General features: G+C 41.4%; 1 protein-coding gene across 1 annotated transcript in view; it reads left to right on the forward strand.

Moving 5' to 3' along the window:
* Positions 1 to 1,324: 1,324 nt before the first annotated feature.
* TMEM255B (transmembrane protein 255B) overlaps positions 1,325 to 13,411 on the forward strand; it is a 124,453-nt gene continuing 112,366 nt past the window's right edge. The window contains exons 1-2 of the mRNA XM_074983209.1: positions 1,325 to 1,404; positions 12,339 to 12,481. Coding sequence (XP_074839310.1) covers positions 1,344 to 1,404; positions 12,339 to 12,481 — 204 coding nt within the window. The 5' untranslated portion in view covers positions 1,325 to 1,343. The remainder of the gene's footprint in view (positions 1,405 to 12,338; positions 12,482 to 13,411) is intronic.

A 13,411-nucleotide genomic window follows, 5' to 3' on the forward strand; every position in this document is an offset into this window, starting at 1 on the left:
GAAAGATCTGTTTTGAGAACATGAAGCAAATGTGCGCAGAAGCCACAGAGGTCCAGAGATAATAGTTGTTGATAGTAAAATACTGAATAATTGTTTCATTTGTCGAGGTCATTCAGGTAATTTATCTTGACATCCATCATACATATTTCTGTCACTGTTTTTTACTATATTCTGCTTATTTTTATTGTTGTTTTTGGATGATGCTGTTTTCTTTCCAATTGATTTAAAAAAAGAAGGGAGGGGCCCACAGGAGAAATGTTTTGTATCTAGATTATGTAGTCTTCTATGCATACAACCTTAATTGACTTCCTTTGTGCTTATTTATTAGGATGCAGTCTTTAGTTACATGATCTCATGCTATGTATCCCACCGGATTTGTGCCACATTCAGTACACAGGATGAATCAGCTCTGGGGATGAATCTGGACTGCATACTGAATGAAGCTGGTGTCTTTAAGAACCCTGCCTCATTTGGTGGAGAAGTTGGAAGGAGCGCAATGAATGAGGTATGGGACTGAAGGCCAAACCCTTGGGAAAAAAGGCCAGGCAGCCTTGGAATATCGAATTTCACTGACTCCTTTTGGGGAGTGTGTGTATGACCTAGGTAAGATATTGAAACCACACTTTTCACAGATGGCCATTAATTGTGTGCGCCTCCTTTTTCAGAGTGCTTGACCCCACACCCTGGGCTCTGATGTGCAGAACTGCTGGGCATTCATTCCCATGTGCAGGGAAGTCAGTGAGAGCTGGGTTTTAAACACAGCACCTGCTGTGTACTCTGAAAAATCAGCTCCTAGGCTAGGCGGCCCAAAGCCAGCACCCCAAATTAGCTGGGGGCAGGGAGCACGTAATTAAAGACGCTGATGGGGTGCAATGGGGGACTGGTGAATGAGGGTTTCACAGGGAACCCTAATTGTGGCATGTGTGAACCGGGGTGGGGTGCAAAGCCAAGTGGGCCAAAGGACCCTTTAAGGCGGCTGGGGCAGGGGGGCTATGTGTGGATTTGAGGCGGGAGAGCCTCTTGGGAGCAGGGCTGCAAAGTTGGGGTAACCCCTCCGGGGGTTCAGCTCCTTTCTCCCAGCCCCCCTCAGCCCGACCGCTGCCGGGGGTCTCTGGAGGGGGCGGGTGAAACGAGGCCGAGCGGGCGGGGGCGGGGCCGTGGTGCCTCTTATTGCACCCCCCCTGGACCCGCAGCACTGGGGCGCCCTCGGTCAGCGCATCTCGCTCCACCCCCTGCTCCGGCTCCGGCTGCGCCTCCCGCCGCCCGCCAGTCCGGCGCTGGGGGGCTGGCTGGCTGGCTGGCTGCGGCGGGGCGGGGGCGGGAAGCAGCCGGGAGCAAAGAGGATGCAGCCGCCTCCTGCAGCCCCGCCGCTGCCGGCTCCCGGAGCCGCGTTGGATCCCGCAGGTGAGTCCCCACGCAGGGCGACCCCCGATCGCCGCCGGCCGGGCTGGGGTCGGGCAGCTGCGGGCCTCGGGCTCCGGCTGCGAGATGCGGGGAAGTGCTGGGGAGCTGCCGGGCTCGCCCGGGGCTGGAAAGCCGCGGGAGCCCCCTAGGGTCGTGGTGGTGGGCTGCACTGCCTACCCCAGCGCTGCTTCCCGGGGCTGGTCCTCCCTCCTCCAGCGGGCGGGCGAGCGGTAACTTCTCTGCCCCGAGCGGGCTAGAGCGCACACGCCTCTCTTGCGGGGACATCAACCCGGAAGGCGCTTTCCTGCCGCCTCCTTCCCCACCCGGCCCCGCAGCTGGGAAAGGAGCTGCTGGGGGAGACTCGGGCTGCTCCCAGCAACAGCACTTACCACCAAGTGTTCAGTTTTGTCTCAGTTTGTCTCCAGATAGTTTTGAAATGGAACCTAGGTCAGTGCTCCTGAAACTTCTTGAGACCCCGGGGCACCCACCAAGACTGTTTTTTATGCCCATGAAAATTGTCTTCAAAAAGCGTGGTCGGAACTAAAAGAAAGAGGACAAAGTAGCAACAGAGGCAGCAAAATCAAAAGGAAGTAATTTAATCAGGTATCATAGCAATGAAGAAGTAACGTTGTATCTGGTTTTAATGACGGAAAATACATCCCATCAGTGTATGATAGCAAAAAAGTGTGGGACGCTCGCGGCACACCTGTGAGTTGTTCATGGAACGCTAGTGTTCCACAGAACATGGTTTAAGAAACGCTGTTCTAGGTGGTTACACTTACTCTTATGTTTATTTGTTGTTTAACCAGCCATGGACATGGATGCTAGAACTCACCAACGATACACTGAAAGCAATAAATGGTCTCAGAGGGGCAGCCGTGCTAGTCTGCAGCTTCACAAATAACAGGCAGTCCTGTAGCACCTTAGAGGCTAACCAATTATCATAGAATCCTGGCTGGAAGGGACTTTAGGAGGTCATCTAGTCCAGCCCCCTGCCTAAAGCAGAATCAAAATCATCCCAGCCAGGACTATGTCGAACCAGGACTGAAAAACCTCTAGATATGGAGATTCCACCACCTCTCTCTGCTGAACCCCATTCCAGTGCTTCACTACCCTCCTGGTGAAATAGCTTTTCCTAATATCCAGCCTACAACTCTCCTTCTGCAACTTCAGACCCTTGCTCTTTGTTCTACCTGTCAGCATCAAGAACAGTCTCTCTCCATCCTCTTTAGAGCCTCCTTTTAGAATGTTGAAGACTGCTATCAAATCACCCCTCAGTCTTCTCTTCCGCAAACTGAATAAGCCCAAATCTCTCAGCTTCTCCTCACAGGTCATGTGCTCCAGCCACTTAATCATTTTCGTTGCTCTCCACAGAACCCTCTCCAATGTGTCCATATCCTTTCTATACGATATTAGGTCATGAGCTTTCGGGGGTCTGAAGAAGTGGGTCCTACTCAGGAAATCTCATGACCTACTAAATTGGTTAGTCTCTAAGGTGCTACAGGACTGCTTGTTATTTGAAATCAGTAAACTTGGTGAAAATTATTAGGTTCTGGATTTAACATTTATGATGGCAACATTGGGAGTATAGCATGAAAGTATGGTTTTCCTCCAGTCCTTACCCAATATTGCAAATCTTAATTTTGTCACATTGGAAGACCTATTTCTCTGGTAATATCTCTCAGATGCAGTACTACAGATTTGCCAGTTCTTTATAAATGCTTGGATTTGCAATGAAGGAAATTTCCTGCTCAGATGAATCCCGATAGATCATCTTAAAAAGCAGTCTAGAAACATATTGCAGGGTGGTTAACAAAGGAAAAAGCAGTAAAGGGAAGAGTGCAGAGATGGTAATTCAGTTTGAAATGTAGAGCTTGTCTTTTTAAAGTTTAGTTAGTATTCTTAAAGTTCCCGTTAAAACAGGACTCTAATCTATATGGTATGGTACAATACTGGGGGTATCCATGGGTGGTAGTCCCCACTCTCTACAAATCAAATGTTGTTCTGCTTTTCCATATCATCCTCACTGGAGCATTTAAATACATTTTCATTTATATTTTCCATTTAGCCATTGTATTGTTTTCATAGAATCACTGTTAGGATAATGTGACATAGGAATGGACTTTGTGTACGTATGTATGTGTATAACAAATATGGTAAAATATCCATTTCCTCTGTGCTGAAAATTAGCACTTTTTATGCTTGAGCAGTTTGGAGTGTCAGTAGATCAAGATACAGAGTTAGCTTTGTACTTTTCCATTTATAGAAGGCTAAGGACTATGATGGGAGTATATGGTATTCGGCAGTAGATGCAATTCCATTCAAACTTTTGAATGTCACTGTTGTATTATCTGGATGACATTCAGTTTAATTTTTTTATATTTTTACATTACAGTGGTAGTTAAGTGCTTCGTTGCTAAACTAGCGGGCTTCTGAAAAGGTTTGTTTTCTGTTCCTGAATGTACAGTTTGTGTCTGGAAATACAAATGAGATGTAAAAGAGAGGTTAAATATTTGATTATTTCTCCAAACTTCTTTAAAGTGAAGATAATACAATATTAGTGCTAGTTCTTATGTACAGTGTTCAGTCTGGTACTGTATATGGAGACCTGGCCTTTACCCATTACACCTATCAAAAAGCATGTATTAACCCTTTTATATTTTTGTTACATGGCAGTTTTGAAGGAAACAGGGAATAAATGGTAATAGCAAAGATTTATGTAGACTATTTTTTGTATGACTTAACTGTTCAGTTAAGCTGTCATTTTAACTATTGATTAACTAGTCATTTAATAATTTATTGGCAAAACAATTGTTGCCTAAGCAATGAAGTCATAGTGATACTGTACATTATCACTTGATATATCTAAACTGTTTACAGTACCAAGGTAGTTATTTTTAAGATCTGCTCAAAAACTCAGGATCATTTTCTTAAGGCCTTGTCTATAGAATATAGTTATGGGCTCTACAACACAAATACATAATAGAGATAAGAGTTAGCACTGATAAAACTGCTATCTAGTGTCTTGAAACTAATGCAGCTGTATATGGATTAATTTTAGCACAATTGATAAAATGAAGCATATTACCAGAAAAGAAGAATTCCTCACCAAAAGCAGATCTGAGATCTCTTTTAAACAGCTCGGCCCATTGCATTTAGTTTTAGGAGGCAATGTACAATTAGTTCAATGTCACTAGCATTGCACATTTTTAAAAAATACATAACAAAAAATATAGCCAAGAAAAAATATGGCATTGAAGTGAACAGGAGTAATGAGACATTAATTTAGCTCAAAACACATGCAAATCTCATCCCTTAAATATTAGCCTTACATCTGCAAAATATGAAATATAGAGTATGTATTAGTTCTTTGGTATTATATATTATGTTACACAGGGTTATCTTGTATTACATGAATCTTTGTAATGCTGGGAAATGGAAAGCACTGAAAATGTAACTTTTGCCCCTTATAGTATTTCTGCAATAGATCAGGGATGTTAATATATTTTGTGTCCAATGTTAACTAAAGACAAGTCTCTCCACATCTTTATCATCTTGACTAGGGCAAAGGGACTAAATGGGGAGATGCTAATTTTTTTAACACAAGTACTTGCATTAACAAGTGGTGGTAGACCTTTTGGGGTTGGACTGTTGGTAAGTGCTTTTTCTAGAGCTGACAAGTCATGCCTCATGTGTCTCTTTCTTTTCTTATGCCTCCCTCTCCATCTTAAACTTATACTTTCCTCTGTCCCAAACTCATTCTTCCAGCTCTAGGGTTGAATTGTTTCACTCTGGCAAAAACTGAACTAAGGCATTCCCACCAAACAGTACATCTCAAATAGAAATCTGCTGGTTGTTGTGTAAAGGAGGCCTTCAGTATATTTTTCTCAATTCCTGGTGGATGGATAATGGTTCTCCTCACTCTGTTTCCCCTTGAGGTGGCTGAGAAAGGTTTGACCGTCTCTGTGTACCATCCATTGATGCTCAGGATCATCTGTATTTTTCTTGCCAAATGGAATTGCTGTATGTGAATGTAAGCTCCCCATGCCTTTCTCCTCCTGTCTCTGAGCTCCTAAGAGAAAAGGTTTATGTTTTCTTATCTCTGTGTCCTGATGGTTTTCTTTCACCTGCCACGGAGGTGATAGTAGTGTGGCTCAGGGCCTCAAATAGCTACTTTGCCTGAGAAATATTTCTGAGGCTAGTCAGGGAGTGCTAGTGAATTTTTACTTTTCTTGACCTGTATAAGGCTAGACCTGGAGGAGTACAGCTCAGCGGTGTAAAAGATAGCATTGTCAATCTAATTAATCCATGCGTGTTGGTGCCTGCAGGGTGCAAGGAGTGCCACCCAGAGAAGCACGGAGGGCGTATGTGGGGGGACTCCATTTAGCAATTAAAATTTTGGCAGGGGCATTGGGCGTGGTGTTGTATTTTTAGAGGTCCACCAGAAGCCACCTGTGATCTAATTTAGCTCTTGGATTTTTAAATAGCACCCATCACTATGGTTATCTATGCTTTGTTATCATACTGCCAGCCAAAATTGTTGAGGAAAATTCCCAACACGATGTAATGCCAGTAATAATTTGTGGCAGTCCTCACTGGATTCTTGATTAGACCAGGGGTTTTGGTAAAAAAATATTCCGCTGAGAAGACTTGCTTGATTTCTGAAATGCTGGGATACTGATAGAAAATGGGGAAATCCAGTGAGCGTCAATTTAATATTTTATGATTCTGTTTTGGTTCCCTATGCATCAGTTAACAGGGTCTAAATAACTGCTGCTGAGAGTGACTACAGTAGTAACAGGTTGGATAGTGAATGGGTTGCAGAAGCCAGTTACTTTGCGGAGGAATTCGCTCCTAGAAAGGACTGGCGGTAGTACTACCTCCTTCTGTACTTATTTCTTGGAAGGACTACTTTAATTCATGGCTGGCATGCTGTGTAAGAGCCATTGCTAGTGAAAAATAACAAGAAGTCCTGTGGCACCTTATACACTAACAGATATTTTGGAACATTAGCTTTTGTTGGCAAAGACCCGCTATGTGGTCTGGTAATGCATCTGACGAAGCGGGTCTTTGCCCGCAAAAGCTTATGCTCCAAAATATCTGTTAGTCTAGAAGGTGTCACAGGACTTTTTGTTGTGTTTGAAGATACAGACTAACATGGCTACCTCTCTGATACTTGTCATCATTGCTAGTGAAGACTGACTAAGGCATATGGTATAGCTGACCCTAAAATCTTCACCCCAAGCATCACAGCAATACTTATGACTAAGCAATTTTGAATTGCTTTTGGCTTCAGGTAACTATAAATGAACGCTTCCTGCCTCACGATGGGCAACTACTTTAAAAGCAAATCCCAAACATATTGCAGCTGCCCTTTAAAAAGAAACGAGAACTATGTAAAACTATGGAGATTGCAGCACTGCTGCAGTCAATGAAACAGCTAGCAGAAGGGAAATAATAATGCTTTGCACTTATATAGAACTATTCATTTGAAAATCTCAAACTGTTTTACAGATAAGCCTAATAAACATTTATCAGGCAAAGTACCTAGTTGAGGCTCTACACCATACACACAGCATGCTTTTAGTTGTTTTTAAGGTGCTGTGGAACTGCTTGTTTTTGCGAAGCTACAGACTAACATGGCAACCCCCTGTGACTATTTAATATGCTATGCATGTAATTCAGGATGAAAAACCATTATGCACAACTGAAATATTAAAATTCTGTTAAGACAATATTGAATTATCTCAGTGAACACCACGGCTGCAACATACGGTACAGTCCAGGCCATTCAAGTGTTTGAAATGCTGAGTCTCATACGTGAGTGGATAGTGTGTGTGGGGGGGGGGTTTCCCTAAAATATTTACCAAAACTTGGCTTGCAGAATGCTTTAAGGTACTTCGTACTGTTCAGATTGTAAAAAGATCTTCATGTACAGGTTGAATCTCTCTAATTGGGCACTCTCTCATCTAGAAACATCTGTAATTTGGTGTGATTTTAGTTAGACAGAATGCCAGCTTATCATGGTGTGGGAAAATTTCCTGTAGTTCCATAAAGTTTGTTTGCAGTCACGAGTCCTGGCTCTCAGTGTTCTGTGCTGTTATTTAGCTCTAATTTAACCCTAAATATCTTCTCAGAGCCCAGTATGCAGTTTAAGTGCTGGTAATGCTTCTCAACAATATTAACCTCCCGTGGTCCGGTAATTTCTCTCATTTGGCACCAGTCAGGTTGCAAGGTTGTTGGTCTAAAGAGCTTCAACCTGTATTTTGTTAAAGGCAAAGCCATATATGTTACCTTAAATGTATGCATCCAAGTCCCACTGATGTAAAGTTATACAGACATTTTACAGTAAGTTCTACAATGAATTTTTGACTATTGAGAACTGTACACACAGAGAGAATTCTGAGACAGCATATGAACTATAAGCCAAATTGTGTGGTAGAATACATACTAGGGTACATTGTGAACGTAAAATATTTCTATATTAGTACTTTTTGGAAAAGTTCTGATTCTGGAGAGACCAAATATTTGAGACTTCATTTTATTTTCCGGTGTGGTTTTGCTGGCCTTTGTGGGGTGAGCATTCAAAATTCAGACAACTTGTCAGTGCTTGTCATATGGGTCTTGTGCATCAATTCTCTTTCTTCTTTTAAATGAAATGTTGTTCTTGAAAAATAACATTCATTAACTGTCCTGTGCTAGAGAGATACCTATAAAGGTAACAGACTTTTAAAATGAGGCGGTTTTTGTCATTATGTGCTTATCCTAATTTTATCCTTTTACTCATGTGTCTATACTACAAAAGTAACTTTGAAGTTGCTTACTTCGAAGTTGAGCGTCTACACACATCCTACTTCGAATTTAAACTTTGAAGTAGGGCACTACTCCATTCCTGGGAATAGAGTAAGACTTCCAGGTTGAGCTCCCTACTTCAAAGTTAACTTCGAAGTAAAGGTAAATGTGTGTAGACTCTTTGCTGGCTGCTTCGAAGTAGTGCCTAACTTTGAATTTAACTTCCAAGTTAGTTCCTGGTATAGATGCACCCAGTATTCTTATGTGATTGATATACATTAGACCAGCAACCCCGGCATGGGTGCCAAAAGTGGCAAGTGTGGTGGGAGCTCAGCCCCGTCCCTCCTCCCCATACATCCAGGAGCTTGCTCAAAGCCATGCCATCTGTGGATTAACAAAAGACCAGCTAATTCTCCCAACCATGGTAGAGTTCTGCATCTTAATTTATTTATCACTGAAGCTCTTGTAAGTAGGAGTACCAGTGAATTTAAAAATTTTTTAAAAAAATTTAAAAAAAAAAGTAGGAGTACCTGTGAATTTGACTGTACAGGGGTCAAAAGGTCAAATTTCAGCTCTCTGCCTACGAAAGGTTGCTGACCCCTGCATTAGGCATTCACATCTCCTGGTGTAAATAGCTTTGTCAAGTTCTGAACTATGTACACAAATTTTATAAAAAATGTGTTTGCATCTCCGTCTTCAGTTTTTTCCCTGTTTTCTTACTTATCTAGTCAGTTTGTTTGAGGATTTTTTTGTGTCCTCTGGAGAGGGAGGTTGTTAGTGGGAGCTTTCTTTTCTCTTTGTTCTTTGTATTTTCTGTGATGTGTTGGCTTGGGGGAGGTGGGGAATAAAAGTTCCCCTCCTTGGGTTTCCCTCTTCTCAGTACTGGAGAGAAGTCAGGTGGGTTATTTGGAGGTGGGGGAATGGCTTAAGGAGGGGAAAATGGTCACATGTGGAATGAGAATTGCTGTAGGAGCTCTGCTCTCTTTTGGCCCTGTCGTGCCTCTTTCCATCATAACATGCATCCTGTTCTGGGGATAATAGGTGATTGGTACAGAGCTTGGTCCTCTTTATGTTGATTGAGAATTCTCTTTCTCCAGGAGACTTCGCAACTGGCCTTAAGCAGAATAAAGATGTGGGCCAATTGGGCTACGTCTACACGTGCCCCAAACTTCGAAATGGCCATGCAAATGGCCATTTCGAAGTTTACTAATGAAGCGCTGAAATGCATATTCAGCGCTTCATTAGCATGCGGGCGGCAGCGGCGCTTCGAAATTGACGAGCCTTGCCGCCGCGCGGCGCGTCCCGATGGGGCTCCTTTTCAAAAGGGCCCCGCCTACTTCGAAGTCCCCTTATTCCCATGAGCTCATGGGAATAAGGGGACTTCGAAGAAGGTGGCATCCTTTCGAAAAGGAGCCCCGTCTGGACGCGCCGCGCGGCGGCAAGGCTCGTCAATTTCGAAGCGCCGCTGCCGCCCGCATGCTAATGAAGCGCTGAATATGCATTTCAGCGCTTCATTAGTAAACTTCGAAATGGCCATTTGCATGGCCATTTCGAAGTTTGGGGCACGTGTAGACACAGCCTTGTTGTGATATTTTCATGCTGCTAGTAATGCAGGAGTTTGGTCAACTACAGAGATGTGTTTGTTCATGTATATATCTGTTTCCTGTATCTGTAAGGCTGTATCAAGTTCGCCGAGTTTTATGGTTCCGGTTATGCAATAGGTTGCATAAATGAATATGGGGAACTGGTGCTGGCAATGCTGTTGTAGTCTGTCTGGATCAGAATCCTTGGGAATTATGATGTACATTTGGGTGTCAGATTGGATAGTCTGGTTTGTGCGTTCCCTGAAGTGATGGGTTGTTTTCCTCCTCCCCCCAGTAGCTTGAAGAGCACTCTAAGGCAGGGTATCAACAGTACTTATCAAAAGAGGAAAAAAAGAGGAAAGAAGGAAAAAAGTCTGATCTGACTTGTTTTTCACTCTTGTGGTAACTACTGTTGATACAGGGCCATTTCCACCTTGCTGAATAGACCTTGTCAGCTGTGGCCCTCCCCCTGTACTGGGACCCCACTCTTTAAATACCCCTCTGAAACCAACCTCCCCCCACTCATGCATCTGATGAAGCAGGTCTTTGCCCATGAAAACTTATGCTCCAAAATATCTGTTAGTCTATAAGGTGCCACAAGACTTTTTGTTGTTCCTATTTCAAAATAGTCATTTCAAAATCGGCAGTATTCCTGCTGCAATGAGGTTTACAGATTTCAAAACAACACACCCACTATTTCAAATTTATTTCAAAATAGTGTGTGCATAGTGTAGACGCTAGCAAAGTTATTTCTGCAAAACAGCTGTTATCTTGAATTAACTTGGCTGTGTGGCTGTAGGTTGACAGGACTAGCCATAAGCATAAATTAAGTCTGCAATGCTGCCTCCTCCACAATATTAGGGGCCATTTAGGGATCTAGGGCAAATAGAAAAAAAACAAACAAAAAAACGGATGGTGCTTGGTCCTGTTAAGAGGGCAGGGGACTGGACTTGATGACCTTCTGAGTTCCCTTCCAGTTCTACGAGATGTGTGTGTGTGTGTGTGTTAGATATTTTTTTCTTAAAGCCCCAGCTCCTGGAGTCGTGGGATTGCGTCAAACCTTCAGCTTTTGTTTTCAAACAAGTTTCTGATTCTTATGGCTTCAAAGAAAAAAAATTGAAAATGTGAAATCAAAGAGCTCAAAGCCAAGAAGGAAGACAACCCCTTGTCTTTTCATGAATGGACCATTCCACACTCCTCTCCTTCCATCACGTCAGTGGACCACCACAGATTAAACGGTGTTTATCAAAAGCTGAAACATCCAGGGCGCACGTTGGGGAGGCAATGGCTGGAGTCACCTGAATTAATTTCTGATTGTTCTTTTCTTCAGTAAAGCGGAGCACACTTCATACTATTAAAGTTCTGTTTGAGGAATGTCAACATATCACAATTTTTATATATGTATTCATAAAAAAATGAATTGGTTTGCAAACTTAATCTATTCTGTGGTGTGGGATTTGCAATTCAAAAACTGAACTATGTTCTTATGTTTTATTTGGTCCCATGAGTCACATTGTGTTGATTCTGTTCAATGATTAGCTCCCTGTTTGCTGTTTCCTCCTCTAATTTCTCTACCCTCTCTTTCCCTCCCATCTATCCCACATTTATCCACAGGAGACTCCTTCACTTTAGTTTATTTTGAATGTTAGGAGGCCACATTTTTAGATAGCAATAGCAATTAGATAGCAATTAGAATAGATAGCAATTTTTGGACAGCAATAGTGATTTATTGTATTTTTTAAAATGTGTCTTTACAGATATTTGGTGAGTTATGGGCAGGAGCGCTATAATTATTTTAGAAATCTATAGTAGCAACTTGAATATATACTTTGCTTCAAATTTAAAACAAGGAAACAGTAATAAGATTAAATGCCTTTGAGCAGTATGACTGCAGTAGGATTATCTGTAATCTTTCACTCCTGTGGGTACCTGACTCAAAACCAAGATGAGATTAAATGAATTTTACAGAACAGCTGTTAAATATGAAATATTACCACCTCATTAGCTGCTGTAGAGCTTTACTTCAGAAGACACAGATTAGTTTGCTTACCTGGTGACGATAAAGAGCAAACTTATTTTCATGATGACCGAACTAAGCTTCTGCTAATCTTCTTTATGTGTTGTCCACATAGAGCCAAATGGGAATTTTGCCTAGAAAAGCATTGTTCAAGGTCTGCAGGATTTGTCCTAGAGGTGTGAACAGCTACTTCATTACAAGATTTATCCCGATAAATGCCAATAATATTTTCAGTTTGGCTTAATAAAACTCCATCTTGTACTCGTGTACAATACAAAACAACAGAGTAGTCATGTAGCACTTTAAAGACTAACAAAATGATTTGTTAGGTGATGAGCTTTCGTGGAATGGACCCACTATGTACAATGTATTGAAGTTTACTAGGCTCCAGCTAATCTTTATAAAATTGTCTCTTTCCTGCAAAATATTATCCCTTGGTTGGGGAAAGGGTTAAAATTACAAAGTTAAAATGGACATTTATTTCATACTTGTACTGCCAACATTTCAATGAAAAGCTACTTTATATTTGTTTTCCCCAACAGGGCAGTTTGCAAAACGGAAGAAGACTTCTCTTTGGTTCACGGTTTCTCTGCTGGTAGTGTCTGTGTTCATACTGACCATCGGACTTGCAGCTACCACGAGAACAGAAAATGTTACTGTTGGAGGCTATTACCCAGGAATCATTGTGAGTAGAGAGATGTATTTTAGATTATCTACTATCACCAGTATGTTATTATGGCACAGTGTACAAGCAATTACAATTTATGGGAAAACTTCAAATCCTGTTGCATTAGGGGTACAGGAAAAACTATGGTACATAATATTTAGATCTAGTTCTATTACATTTGTGATACAGATGCAGGTGCTAATTTTTCAATTTATGCACAACAGCAGACTACTGTGCCAACATTGAATTCACTGAATTTTAATAGCTTTCTGCACAGGCACATAGACTCAATTTCAATAACGGGCCATAATTTTCTACTCTGTTAGCAGTGACTTTCAAACCACTTAATTCATTATGACAACTTTGATTCTTAAATGGACTTTTAAATAATCACAAAGAATATGAATACCATTACTCTTCTTCTCATTCAGAAGGTGGTATAACATTGACTTTAGTTTCACTGACTTCAATAGAATGGATCATTCACTTATTTAAAATTAAGCACATGCTTATGTACACTGCTGAAGTGGGACATGAATGGGTACTATTTGTGTACTATTGTGTACTTTGTGAACTATTAGCTCTTGCTCATAGTATAATTTTAATTAGTATGCATACATTTTGCATTGCCAATCATCATTTGTATGTTAGAAGTATTCTTTCTAGACAAGTTAATTCAGATGTAAAAGGACATAATTGTTAGAAGGATTAATTTTAGGGTAATAATCTATAATGAATATATTTAAAAATGGAATTAAAATCAATTCCAGAAGTAAAATTTTAAAAGAATGCATTGTACTTCTATCATACCAAAATATGTGGACTAATACAATGACATTATCTTTACATCATTATTTGTAACTGAAATAAAAACATTTAAAAGAATAAACTTTCTGTGGTCATTTCCTGGGAATAAATTTAGTAGCTAACAAGTAAAAAAATTCATCT

The sequence above is a fragment of the Carettochelys insculpta genome, chromosome 1, assembly GCF_033958435.1.
Source record: "Carettochelys insculpta isolate YL-2023 chromosome 1, ASM3395843v1, whole genome shotgun sequence".
Taxonomy (NCBI): domain Eukaryota; kingdom Metazoa; phylum Chordata; order Testudines; family Carettochelyidae; genus Carettochelys; species Carettochelys insculpta.